This window comes from Anguilla rostrata, chromosome 4 (genome assembly GCF_018555375.3).
Source record: "Anguilla rostrata isolate EN2019 chromosome 4, ASM1855537v3, whole genome shotgun sequence".
In the NCBI taxonomy this organism is placed as follows: domain Eukaryota; kingdom Metazoa; phylum Chordata; class Actinopteri; order Anguilliformes; family Anguillidae; genus Anguilla; species Anguilla rostrata.
The window spans coordinates 47,617,794-47,632,525 of NC_057936.1; the positions used below are offsets into that span (position 1 = coordinate 47,617,794).

At 41.2% G+C, this 14,732-nt stretch overlaps 1 protein-coding gene across 2 annotated transcripts in view; it reads right to left on the reverse strand.

Moving 5' to 3' along the window:
- The window catches only part of plxdc2a (plexin domain containing 2a), a 116,627-nt gene that overhangs the window by 52,674 nt on the left and 49,221 nt on the right, over positions 1-14,732 (reverse strand). For both annotated transcript variants that reach the window (XM_064332835.1, XM_064332836.1), the window contains exons 3-4: positions 7,056-7,202; positions 2,292-2,361 (exon numbers count right to left, since the gene is read on the reverse strand). In XM_064332835.1, coding sequence (XP_064188905.1) covers positions 2,292-2,361; positions 7,056-7,202 — 217 coding nt within the window. The remainder of the gene's footprint in view (positions 1-2,291; positions 2,362-7,055; positions 7,203-14,732) is intronic.

The window sequence follows — 14,732 nt, forward strand, 5'->3', positions numbered from 1 at the left end:
TCAAATAAACAAATATTTCGAATTGCCTCATGGAACACATTGAACATTGTACATTGAAATTAATGTATAAATTCATTAATGTACTAAACTGCTGCTGAGCAACGACAGGAAGCACATTTCTCCAGAAAACATGTTTATACTTGCTTCTGAACTGAATTTGAGTACATGTGCAACTTATTGTATATTTGCTATGTACAATAAATACTGCATGTAAAACACATTGTACATACATACATAGAGAACTTCTTTATCCACAAGGGGACATTTCCCTGGCAGCATCTTACATTCACATTCACGAACACACTTGTACCAAGAAACATACTATCATTCACGCAACAGAAAGCCTGGGCAGCGAAATACATAGGCCTACATACCAATACAAATTGGACATACACACACCTATTCAATCAATCTTGACTGTGAGAGAGCCATCCACACATATGTTTGGCCTGTCCATGTAGTGCATGCTTATACACAGGGCCAAGTGACTTGAAAGAACTGAGGAAATATTGGGTAGCATTGCTTTGAGATACATCTTATGTCATTTCGGTGAGGCAAGATAGCCTATATTGTTTGTAGTATCGTAACTTGGCGTCATTTTGATATCAAGACTTTTTAGTAACTTGGCATTTTTGTACGTTGAAAACGTGTTTTTTATGAGATGATAAATACCGTATGCGAGGAACCAAAGACTCAACAAACATCATCAATGACCTACTTAACATGCAGCTGTAGATCGCGAAGGTTTTAAAACAGGTATTTTCGCCTAAGTGGGTTTATTAATTATTTATGGAAATTTCCATCCTCTAAGGTTTAATTGAGGGCAATTATTCTCAGCTCGATGCAACTCAATTCAGTTTGAATTTGACTGACAATACGATCATTCGATTTCACAAGTATTTTTAGTGGTTGGCTAAACGAAGCCAATAAATGCTTAAAGCAAAAAAAAAAAACATTACTGCTTACAGTCAAGCCATTTTATAAATTGCAACACTTACTCTAAAATAGAGACAATTCCCAAGACTAGCGCTGGGTGCCACGTGAACATTCCTGCAATTTGTGTGGCTGCATCTTGTTTTTTTTTTCAAATCAGTTCTGACTTTTTTGGTATTGAATATGAATCAATACCACGAGCAGACACCAAAGACGTGCTGAACGCAACTCCTTTATTTTGGACACGTTTAAAAGGAAAATGCTTTTTTTAATGAGAGCAGAAACCAATTGCGATAACAGGCCATATCTTTTGAATTAAAAGTTGATGTGATAATAACCTTGAATCATTATGCGGTTGCCCTTATGCTTCTTGGGAAAACATTTGTTGCTGTAATCTCTCCCAGGCACACTGGGGCATGCTGTTTTTTTTTTAAACAGTTCCCAAACAGTTTAACCAAAGTAAGAGACGCTGCAGTCTATGTAGAGCCAGCTCTGCTCGACCAGGGCACCTGGTTTCAGCCGCACAACCCTGCATTTTTATCAGAAGCATAAGCCCGTACCTCATTTCTCCCCCTCTCTCTCACATGTCTCCAAAAGGCTGTGGGAAATTTCCGCGCTTGGCAACGTCATCCCCCTTTTCCAGTCCAAAACCAAAACCTCACACTCCCACCCCTCCACCCCCCCCTCCAAACCCCGGTCCTGCAGCCTGCCCTGCGACGCCCTGTGAGCGCAGTGAGCGGTTTTGTACTGCGGTCAGTGCCAGACGAGAGCTTTGCCGCGGCGCTCCTTTGGCTCGGCGGGGCCTGAACTCTCCAGCACCGAAGGCAAGATAAATAACCGTCTGAGCGACCCGCCCTCCCCTCGTCATTAATGCCAGATCCACCAGAGCTTCTCGAGGCCTAGACTCAAGAGCCCGGCAGCGCGGCAAGCTTACACGTCTCCGTTCAAATGTTTCAACAGCAAGAGGGAAACCAAATTAATTTGATGGAATTTAAACCATGCGATGGATTTGAGGACCCCTATCAGACATGTAGCCGTGTACTGCATCAAAACAAAAAAACACACAGAATCAAAGCCTGTTGATAAAATAAATGTGCCCCCACCTTGCCACTACCAAACAAATTTTAAATGATCACATTGACACATGTCACCGATTCCATCCACATTGCGCTCGCTCAGTATTGCCAAGTAATTCAGTATACCACATCCATCGCTTACATATACATACCTCCGCAAAGTAATCTAATCACATATATGCTATGTCACACACACCAAATTAAAAAATAAACAAATGGAAAAGTGCACCACGTCAACCAATTAAAACTGAAAATCAGCCGCAAATGGAATTCTCGACTTACCACCAGTTGCCACGGTGATCTCCCGCAGGAAATGCCCGTAAAAGGGGAAATCAAAGGACAGATTCACACGCTGCAACGAATGAGAAAAGAGCTGAAGTCAGAAAAATGCCTTCACAGACAGGGAAAAAAAAGACAGAATAGGATGAAACACCTTCACATCTTCAGGAAGAAAAGATAATTCATGTAGTTTTTTTTTTTTTTGTTGATGACTTTGAAGAACTATCACACCACACTGAGGACAGCGCAATAATGATGTGGTTAGTATCGCAACTTTTAAACCTCCGTCTACTTATAAAGAAAGCAGAGTTTAGCATTGGATCCTGTCCTGTTGCATAAATCAGGAGGAAATACACAGATGTAAGAAGAACATGCAGTCTTAGCAGTAGACAGAGTTTTTAAAAAATCCTCACCATAATAGAAATTAACAAATATATGTACCATATATGTGAACTCAAAAATACATGTCGAAATGTCAAACATTTATATAAAATATATAGTAGTTCATGTTAAATGAAAGGTGACAAGCAATCGTCCTCTGGGAGAAATACATTACAGCAAGAGGAAAATGCAGTAATTAAAAATGAGCAGAATCACAGAATGCACAGAATAAGTACATGAGAAAGAAAGAGCTGCAGTATCAGAGAGCACAGGCCTGTGGACATGTGCTGTAAAGAGATGTGTCTTCAGGTGACTGTTAGAGGCACCTGAAGACACATAAAAAAAGTTATAATGCTGCTAGGCAATTCATTCCCACAATAAACTTACACTAACAAGCTTAATTATGTACAGCTAAGCGCAGGTTGACAGAGGGATACACAAATTCAGTACAGGAACTCTTAACATACTGTATGTATCACAAGGGTAGAGTGATCTACCCTAGTTCTAGTCTGCTGTGTAATCATTAGCTTGGCATTTCACTGCACACTAAGCAGTAAATATTTGTATAGAAAGATAATCAATGGATGAATGTTAAAACAAGAATTAAAGTCAAATAAACACAGTACTTAAGACTGTCATAAATCCTGAAGCAATTCCATTCATGGGTCCAGTAGAACACTAAAGCAACTAAAAATGCATCACTAAGAAAAAAAAGACCCAATAAAAAAAAGCTTTTTTTTGGAGGGGGGATTAAGTAGTTTGCACATCCTAATTAAGTGCAACACTATTAATCAACTATTGCAAGAAGTACACACACACATTGTGCAATCAACCTATTGCAAATTATTTACAGCTTATGGATTGGTTTCATTTCACACATTTCCCCTCTATTTTTAGCATCTACTCATGACTGTGTCTGCAGGCCCATCACATTACTGTCCCTCAACTGCACACATCACATAGCAGCTCATGGAAACAGACTTTCATATTAAATATGGCATGCAGTGTGGTGTCACAAGAGCCACCATGGCTGTTATTGCATTCTTCACAACCTTACATTCTTTAAACCAGTAATACATTTTGTGTATGCATATGAAAAGTGTCATGACAACATCTTAGGACTGCTTATGAATGCTTGTCAAGTTCAAATAGAGTGTTAAGTTTCAGCAAAGTCACAATAGACAACATATGAATTAAAAACTTTACAAATACATCTTGAAAAAAGCATATGAATGCATCTTTCTGCTACTGAGTTACAACAACATTTACTTATCATGTAATAGATTCATTGAACTGTCTGCAGCTCATCAGGACTGCTGGAGTCCTTTCAAACGTTTTACAATGAATTATTCAAAGGTCACTGAGCAGCAGGTGTGATAAATGATAATTCCCCATAATGCACTGTGCTCTGCTGAAATGATGAACAGGATACTCAGGACACATTTAGTGTGGACATGGGGAGGGACGGAGGGAGGGAGGGAGAGAGGGAAAAGAGAGAGAGATAACACTTTACATAAAGTGTTCTTAAGTAAAGGCGAGTTAAGCCATTTTGCTTGTGTATATTGTGGCAAACCACAGAAAATGTATATGCTCAGTAATTCTAAGGTTGGGAGCAACTTTCCTTTTTTTAAGCTGACCTATTTGGTTTTCCTATTTTAGAAGAACATTTCGGTGATGATGCATACTGTATATTTTTCCCAGATTTCAAAACACTGTGATAGGAGTGACCCTATAATAAAATTGACCCTTTTTCTTCTTTCACATGTTCCATGGCACTTCCAGAAGGAGCCTCCACACAGCACAGTATGTTTGGGCTTAGTCCTCTTTTTCTCCTCGGTACATCCCTGTCTTCCACGCCACCTTCGCATCACGTCTGCGGAATGAGCCAGGAGGCAGATTCGTTTTACTGCCAAATCGTCCATGCCCGACTCTCCATTCAGCCGGACAGCCAGCCCCTCACTTGCCTGAATGGCTATTGAATTCGGCCGGGCGGCACATTTATTTCCAGCGTATTGACTCTCCGGACGCAGCCAGTGCCCCTGAAAGCACTCTCCCAATTTTAAAGCAAAAGCCCAGGCCGGGGTTTTGTGTGGCTTTAATTCATCACTTCCTGACAAAAGCGAGGAGAACGCGCGTCACGCCTTCGGGCCTTCTCGACTCTCGCGTCCACGGTCCTCCGGCGCAGGTCGCCTCATTCGGCGATTTCCCCAAGCCTCCGGTGCCGCCCGCGGCCCTGAATGGCTTTACCGCCACATCCAGGCAAGGGTCTGAGAGAGTTCCCCGAGTGTGCCAGTCCCAACCAGCTGAACCCTCGCAATAAGCCGCTTAGGGAACAGGCACAGACGCAGACGCCACACAGGGGGCGGGCCTGCAGTCCGAGGCACCCATGACATTAACTCACTCAAAGTGCCCTCCCAAATACAATCACGAGCCACAGTCCTTGCGGTTACATTTCAAGAAGAAGGAAGAAAAAACGAGCAACAGTGGAGCTGGAAGATGGAATTCATTACAAACTTGTGGTCAAGTTTCAATCAATTTCTCAAACAGGAAATTTATTACTGCCTGGTCCAGACCACAACCGGACTTGTACAAATAACATTCCTGCACAAAACCGGGTATCTGGCAACCCTATCAGAGCACTACAACTCTTGCTCTCAAAAATATTGTGACCAAAAGGCAAAATGTGCATGTAACCTACATGTAGCATGCAAGTTTATAGGGTGTACTCTGCAGTAAAGCCTCATAGAATATCTACCAAAAAGAAACCATGTGTCCATGGTAACGACAGCATCCATGTCACTGGATGACCTTGGTAATTTCAGACAAAGATACTTCAGGCTTGTAAGGCCAAGAACTGGAGATGACTGACAGAATATTTCAGATAATGTCTTTAACTGTCTGAACTGTGGCATGGTATCTACTGTATAAAACTGAGGTGATTTCTTTTTTATTTTGCCCATTTATTTTATGAATAGTATAATTTAAGCTGGGCATTCTTTTCCAGGAAAAAAGGTTCACAAGCATGTGAAAAATAACCCCTGGGAAATGTCTCAGTGGACTAAAGTATTTCCAAAGTAAATGTGGCAGTCTGTACAAAAAGAGGTAACCTGCATAAATGCTTAATACATCCATTTAAACACATTCCCTGGGCTGTCTTTTCTCATTCTAGAGCAGAGAGACAGATATGTATCTTCTATGTGAAAAGAGTATACTGTAGATCTATTTAAGCACCTCAACAGTAATGCATTTCATGTACAATGATGTGTTACGAGATTCATACATCTCAATTCTGACTAAAATAAAAATGCTAAATTCTGTGGGGAAAAAAAAAAAAACATATATAAGAGCCAATGGCTTGAGAATTTAAGGATAACGATATACCCTTAGAGATAAAAGGAACATGGAGGTACATTTTGGTTCTTTAAGGAACACATTTCCCAGAAGTAACCTGAAAGTACAATAATGTTCCATCTGGGCAAAAATAAGTATGTTTTACAAGCAAAAAAGGTACAAATCATTTATATTTTGCTGACTAGGGATAGAATGCTACATACCTATATGATACCACCCAGTGACAAGAGTTTGTGCCTTTATAGGAACTTTTGCATACCTTTTCTTTCTGAGAGTGTACTTTGGAGAGCTGAAGAACTGCCCTGCCCCACCCCAATAAATAAACAGGAATTCATTTCCAGATATACTTAACAAAACAACATTCATGTCAATGCACTGCCAAGTTGCCTTCCTTTATAGTGACATACAGAGGAAATTACTTTTCACAGTGCTATGTTTTCCCACAGACATTTGCTTAAATATCACCCTGCATTCCAAGGTCATATCCTGGCTGATCACTGACCACCAACACATACCCAAAGACATCTGTACAGCATCACTGTGCAAACACATATCACAGAAGTATGAATACATGTCTCATAAGAAAAAACTGCACACACACACTTTTTCATTCTGTATTAATCCTCACCGCTCACTCACTCACAAACTTCTCACAACCTCTGAACTTATAACCCAGTCCTCCATTAGAACAGAACATTGCTGACGATTCAGCTGGATTCTGCCAACACAAACTGTACTGTAGTGACATTCCTTTGCAGATAACATTTCACAATGAAGCCAGTCGACTGCACATGGGCTTGAACTGAATCACAACCCCATCTGCACTGCATCGGTATCAAATTACGTCACAAACAACCCGACCACTCCGGCGTTATGCAAAAGGAATGCTGAACAGGGCTGAGGTCCAGCGACTAGATGGCCGTGTTAAGTTTGCACGCAACACTACACATACTAACGTCGTTGTAGAGGAGATGCTCAGACCTCACAAAGAACTGGCCGAGACCTTTCGGTGGCGCTGAGCGACGGCGGACCTACCGCGGCCTGCCGGTGGCTGTTGGACAGGATGCCGTGGATCTTCACCTTCTCTTTGTCCATCTGGTCGATGTTGACCCACAGGTCTCTGGCCGTGGGGTCGGTCGGCCCGAACATTTTCGATGTGTAGTAGTTGTGATCCGTATCTTCCTGTACACAAAACAAAACGCGTGCGTGAATAAGGCAAACTAACCGTTCGAACAGAGAAGCTTTTCAATTAGCAATGTCTGCAGCCTGTCACACCGGATTTATTATGAAGGCGAGCATGCATGCGATTACATGCTGAAATAAAGCAGTAAGTGTAAATGGAGGTGGCGCTCCACTGTGTGTGATTTATTCTGATTGAATCATGTTGCCTTGACTGCATATATTGGCTCTATTTTACAATATGACAAACATCTGCAGGACTGGTGGACTTTTTTTCTTCTTTTGCAAGGCTGAAATTAGATCATCAAATCTGGGTTTGCTGAAATAAGAAGAGAATCCAATTCAGGGACCAAACCAACGGGTTGACCTGCGCTTAATCTAGACTCTGATACTCACTTTCCCTCTAAATCACAGCGCATCACACATTCGTAAGATATTAACCCCTGGAAATAATATTATTGTCCTCATTCCCTTTGCAAGAATTCAAAGCACATTCAGAGTTATTATGGAGATCTAAAGGCACACATCTATATCTAATTATACTGCCTCAAAAAAGAAACAAAGGAAAAAGTGTGCATGAAGTATTGTGTTTTGAATTTAAATTGGACAAACCATGACATCATCAGGAATGATTGCCACATTAAGCATACATTTTAGCACGGAGGTAGTATTGTTGACTGAAGCATTGCAAAAGAAGACTTCTTAATTTCATGACCCAGTGCTCATGTCAAACATGCACTTGTGAAATGACACTGATCACCAATGGATCCTGAATTAACATGTATCTGAGTGTTGCCACTGCTAAATTGACTCACACAAAGACTCCTTCCTTCCGCTGACTTGAGTATTTTTTATCTGTATTATTACTGGGAGCATATGGCTTTTAAGTGACAAAACATTTCATGATCTGAGAGGGTTCCAGCTTGGATGACACACTTCATGTTCATTTCATCCCAGATGCAAAGACTTCAGAACATATGCTTCAAATTATTTGACCTGGGGTCAAGATCACCTGAAAAGGAATCTACGAGATAATATTATTATCAATCAATCTATTAACAGACTAAGACAGCATGGCTTCTCTAACTCGTTAGCTGAGTAATTTTAATTGACAACACATCCCAATTTTAAAAGATATGATGATGAGATTTTTCTGTATGGCTGCTGCAAGCTCTGTAGGACGGGCATCTCGTCCACTAAATTAGGAATCTCACTACTCATGCTTCATCTAATCTTTCCACTGAAGTTGCACATCTGCACAACAGATGGAAACAGCTGACAATGAGACCTCTCATGTGGGAATACGAAGACCAAACCCAGCTTTACTGAGAGAAAACACGGGCAAATTTATCTGCACACTCCAGACCCACAGCCCTCCTTAGCCGCTTTTCCAACGCATGGTGCCGGCTCAACTCGACTCGACTCTACTCAACTCTACTCGCTTTTGGTACCAGGTACTTCGTTTTCCACTGCAGATAGTACCCCCGTCAATGTAGCTGGCCGTCATAGCGACGCCGCATGAAACTGCCATGACGTCGTTTTCAACGCAACGCACACTGTTCAGACGACGAGACGACTCTGATTCTAGTGGCGATTCTCTCTGACCAATCAGTGGTCTGCAATGTTTTCACGTCACCTTTTGGTATCGCCTCAGCTCGCTGGGAACCTCGACAGAGGTGATACCAAAAAAAGTACCAGGTACCATCCACAACTTTTGCCTGATGGAAAACCAAAAAAGTTGAGTAGGGTCGAGTCGAGTTGAGTTGAGCCGGGACCATGCGGTGGAAAAGCGACTTTTTAAAGCATCCGCTCTGATACCCTTACTCAAAAACGACGCCCACTGGCTGCACTTTGCACTCCGTGGAGCACGGATCGATTAGCGGTATGGCACAGAGAACCACCAGCTCCCTCTTTAAGCAGTATACATCTGACTTTCTCACACCGCTGACTGGCACTGCTGTTCCTGAGGACCCATTTTCTAAGCTTATCTTGACACATCGTCGATTGAAAAATGTCTGACTTAAATCCTTTAAAGAAACGTGTCATTGATTCTGATTCTTAAATGACTGAATTCAATTAGTTCTTTCAATGTTTTGTTTTTCTCAGAATATGCCAATTAAACCTAAGACAGCTGTGTTTAATTACTGGCTCCGGCCCTCTAAAAAGTATAATTATTAGAAATGATTAATTGAAAATTAATTAATCCTAAATTTATTTTTAGTCTGTCTTAATGCTAATCACTTGCAGGCACATATTACTGTCAATCACTGAGTCCAACAAATAAATCATTAGACATTACTGTCCACAGCAAAATCGTATGATTGGTTAAATTCATTGAGTCACTGATGAGTCTTCACTTCACCTATTTTGGGGTTCATGGGACCCACTGATCTAGCACTTACTGTAGCTCTGAGATAAAAGCTAGGAAGCAGAGCTTTACGTCTAATATCCTGTGATATGTGCAGAATTTTTTTATGTAAACAGACTCTCAATATAGCCCCGGAGCAACCTGAAGCGAATTCCACTAATTTAATCAATTAATGAGGGCTTCAAGCTGTAAGATTTTAAATGCACTGATTATAAAGTACCCACAGTCCAAAGACATGCAGGTAGGCTAACTGAAGACTTTAAAGTGGCCATCGGTATGAGTATGTGAGTGAACGGTGCGTGCGGCATACACATTTCAATTAAAGGGTATTGACAGTGACGCAATCGGGACATTATTTACGGGTATTTTTTCAATGTCAACGCGAAAAATATAATTAAAAAATAAATAAATATATTGATTGTATAAATAATGATTTGCACTATTATTCCTCGGTATTCAGTAAATTATTCGGTTTCAAACAGACATCACAAATGTATTTCAACTCACCAACTCAACTAAGACAAAGCTTAGCAGTTCTGCAAATATTCAGAGGTTATTTTCATTATCAGGTTGGTGCCAATTGGATAATACAGCTTTTGTAGATATATAACTGCACTGATGCACTGGGACCAAAGAGCGGATCTGATACATAGATTCGCTATCCAGATATACAAATGGATGCCTGAATTATACATCTACAACAGTTTTTTGGCGATAAATACACTGCACAAGATGACATAATAAAATAAAACAAGGCTTATTGCTTATTGAGTCTGCTTTTGAGAATGTATTCGACACGTGTAGTATTTGTTTATTTGCAAACTTATGCACGCTGACACATAGTACAATGCCGTAAGTAGCAATCTTCTATGTAATGAAAAATGTTCTTCTAACCATGCAACAGAAAAGGCCTCATGTTCATCAAAAGCCATTAATCATGTTAACTGTTAGCAAAATTAATTACTTTAGATTAACTGGCAACCGTAAACCAAACACTGCCCTCGGCATTTAATCTATATTTTATCACGAACAAGAACATTAAAGCAGATAAAACTGTCCCTGTATACCACTTCTGAACAGAAGGAAACGTCCTGTGCAAGCAGAGCACCCTACCAAAACTTATGATTTTAACCTTTTTTAATGTGCTCAACTTTTGGAGCGTCGGCAACACACAACTTCTGTGGAATTCAATCCCTAGGCAGGGGATAAGGGTACCGGCCGGGTACCCCTTGGCTACAGTAGGACATTGGGTAAAGGTATGGCTGGTGTTGAAGAGCTGGCGATTCGGACACAGCAGAGGACTCTACTGACCAGGCACAGGGACCAGCACCACACACAGGCTCTGCGAGATGGCCTAGAATTCATCAGCTTGGCAGAAGGGAGATGGGAAAGGAGAGGAGAGGAGGAGAGGGGAGGCAAGGAGGAGGTGTATATGATCCCCCTGAATCAAACTTCATTCCAACAGGTCTCAGAACACAGTCAGAAAACATAGGTGCAAAACCACTGAGAGAACAGTGTATGCAGTGATGGTTAAATGTGAAAATGGAACATAGTTGCAGTGCATGAAAAATTCATCTAACATGTATTCGCTATGTTTGTTGTCCTCTCAACTCTGCTGAACTGACACAGATACAGTACCTTTTACAAACTGATTCTACATTGTGGTTTGGGAAACGGAATGAATATTTTTTGTCGGCGATGGCAGCATCACATTTTTTTAATCCGTTTCTAGGACACCCTCCCGCCTGTTCACAATGGCCATTTAATCATACTTTCTGCACATCTGTCACATTGTTCCAAGACTGTTTAAAACGGCTGTTAAGTTATGAGTTATGAAATAAAAGGCTCTCTCCCGATCTGGTGATGGATATTCGTATGTGAAAAGGGAGAAAATGTTCCTGCACTCACTCACACCTGCCTGACAGTCACATTGCTCCAAAAGCTTTTCGGGAAACAGGCCTCATTCCAGTCCAGAACTGAAGAGTTCCAGCAGACTTCTGAGGGAGGGGCTATGGAATGGAATCTGCACACAGGCACATTTCTCCCTTTCCAGCTGAGAAATAAGAGAAAGGATACCAAAGGAAGGGGCAAAATGTGCTTATCTCTTTCAGGTTCTAAAAATCCTTTAAATGTAACAGAAATTGACTTTTTTCCCTGCCAACATGGTGCATATGGTATCAGTGGACTACAGAACTGACTAACTGAGAATTCATTTTCACAATTTTTTTGAGAGAAAGTAAGTGGGTAGGCTAAAAAAGTAAGACATTTTTGGACACTGCAGAACACATTATGTGACTTAGTTTGAGATAACATGCTCTCAATACCCAGTGGGTCAGTGGAGTGGGTTGCCGTGGATTCTGAAACTCCTATTATTTTATAACTGCATGAGGAGGCATGAGGTATACAGGACTAGTTCACAATGGTGATGGGAGAGAAGGCAGGCGTTCGTTGTGGCAGGGAGATGGTTGTTGCCTTTGATTCTGCTTCAGTGATGTGATTCTTTTGATGTATGCTAGGGTATTCCCTCTTGTCAGGTAGGTTGCTTCCTTGCTCGTTTTGTGAGTTGAATACCACTGGACACATTTTAAAACTATGATTTCACAGAACAGAACTTTCCATTACCAAATACAATTCCCTACAAAATGTGACACCCTGCCATAAGTCAGGTGTCACTAGGAATAACGGTGTTCAAATGCATTCTACTCAACATTGAAAAAAAATGTCCTATATAACTTAAACAAATATAACTTAACAGATACATTTAAAACCTGGTCATGAAACCTCATGTCACACTCACACATGATGCTTCACAATACCCCATATAATTAATGGAGCCTTACAGTTCATCTTCCATCAGGACTGACACACCAGAGCGAAACCTAAATTAGTTTAAGCTCACCGTCTATTCTTCACTCATCTTCCACTCTAATGGAAATCACAAGTAAACACATAAATCAGTATGTGCCAAGGACAATGCGCAGAACCTGAGGAAGGTATTATTTATTCGCCACAGCCTCTCTGCTTTCATAATGATTAGCCATTACTCATGATCTTTTAGGCAGCCTTTCGGAAACTGTGTGGCTCGTGGCCTATATAGCTCGAATTTTACCGAGACTTTTTCACTGATAAATTAAGAAAACAGTTTAATTGGCTCGCACCTCTCAAACAGCGGCTCCAGATGAATTGTAAGCAATGAGAACGTTCTGTAAACTCATCAGTTTGAGAACAAAGGTGATGTGAGACACCGCAGTCGTTAGGGGCCCGAATGGTGCAGGTGCAATTTCCAGGTACGGGAATTCTGTTGTTCTCTTGAGAAAACTGCCTCGTCTAAAGCACTTCAATGAATATTTAGTTGATTGAATGAATATGCATATGATATATGAAAAAGGCACACAGAAATCACCAGTATGCAATTTATGAATTGACTTAAAGCACTGAATGCATGGGGCTATAAATCAAATACCCTGTGACTACACATGTTTTCCATTTTAGCAGTATAAAATGTTAGAACTGCTAAAAGGTTCGAGATCAACACTTTGCATCATGGCTCAGAATGCTGAAGAAGTGCCTTGCATTGTGACTACAGATGTTCACCAAACAAGTTTTTCTTGGCTTTACAGAAACAATGCACCAACTACAGCTGTAGATATAATGTTTAATCAGAGAGCTACGGTATACTCAAGCTAAAGTAAAACAAAGGACAGCATTTAGAACGTGCAGATTTGCATTGATTAATTCATTAATTAAATCTTGTGGAGCCTCTGAGTTTAACTGAGGACACAGAAATGAACAGGCTCATTTGCCTGGGACCCTGAGGAGCTCAAGTAAAATCAGGCAGTAATTTTGTCCCACAAGTGCTGCTGGGAAGTGCGGAACATTCCCATCTCCAACACTGGGCCAAAAGGCATCTGGCTGCATAAAAGTGACACCTCCTATCAGCTGTGTCCCACAGTCTTAAGTGTACGGACAGCCATTGAGATTGTGTTCCAAACACGTCGGCTGCGTGTCTCTATTGGAACGGTGAAGTCTATTTATTTCTGAAGCCAAAATTGGAGGAACCACAAAAAAGTATATTAAAGGATCAATGGTTTTGACATCGTGCTCAGATAAGTTGTGTGCAGTTGGGAGTTTGAGGAATACAATCAACACGCTGTGAACTATTACATAAAGCAGTCACACCCGGCCTGCTTTCTATACCCGAGGTGTCAGAATACTTTTACTCCTCACAAACAACTCAGACAGACAGCCACAATCCCAGATAGCGATAATCTTTCAGCAAAGACAGCCAAATTTGAGTCTGGCCTCTTCTGATTGGAAGCCAAAATCATGATTGCAATGACTAGCCGTCTGCGGTTGTTCAGCCAGTTTCCCAGATCCTGCCAAAAATACTACAATACAGACAGAATATTTCTGCTGAAAAACCTATAGCATAACAGAAATCCCTCACATTAACTGCAGTAAAGGGAAGGTAATGTTTCATTTTACACTTCTTGGTGGAGTACCACTTTAAGCGAGCTGGGGAAACTTTGAGCACATACTCCTGAGCGTCTTGCTTGCCAATGCTAATCTCACTCACCGTTCACCATGGGTATGGATATTTGGGTGCTGGAAATAAAATTTTCTTTGTGATGCACTGGAATTTGTCTGTGAAGACATATTTGCAAATTACTAGATTGGCAATCAATTTGTTTGTGTAAACGCAGAATTTCCATGAACGACAATATAATCTTCCATGACAGAAATGCCAGTTTTCAAAGAGTACATAGTATATTAGTGTGCGTGTGTGTGTGCGTGAATGTGTGTGTTCGAGAGAGTGTGTGTGTGTATGTGTGTGTATGTTTGAGACAGAGAGAGTGTGTGTGTGAATGTGTGTGTTTGAGAGAGTGTGTATGTATATGTGTGCATGCATGCGTGTGTCTACGTGTGTATGCTTGAGAGAGAGAGTGTGTGTGTGTGTGTGTGTCTGTGTGTGTGTATGAGTATGCCAGCCCCAGACACGTAACCTGACAGATGATTGTGAAATCTCTCATCTCAGCTGCAGGCACAGGCTGAAACTAAAAGCGACTGTGCAACACCTGCCTTCACAGTCACACACAAGTCTCACTACCCCAGTCCAGCAAGGCTGTGCACGCGTCTGCAGCTGCTAATGGCACATGACATCACAC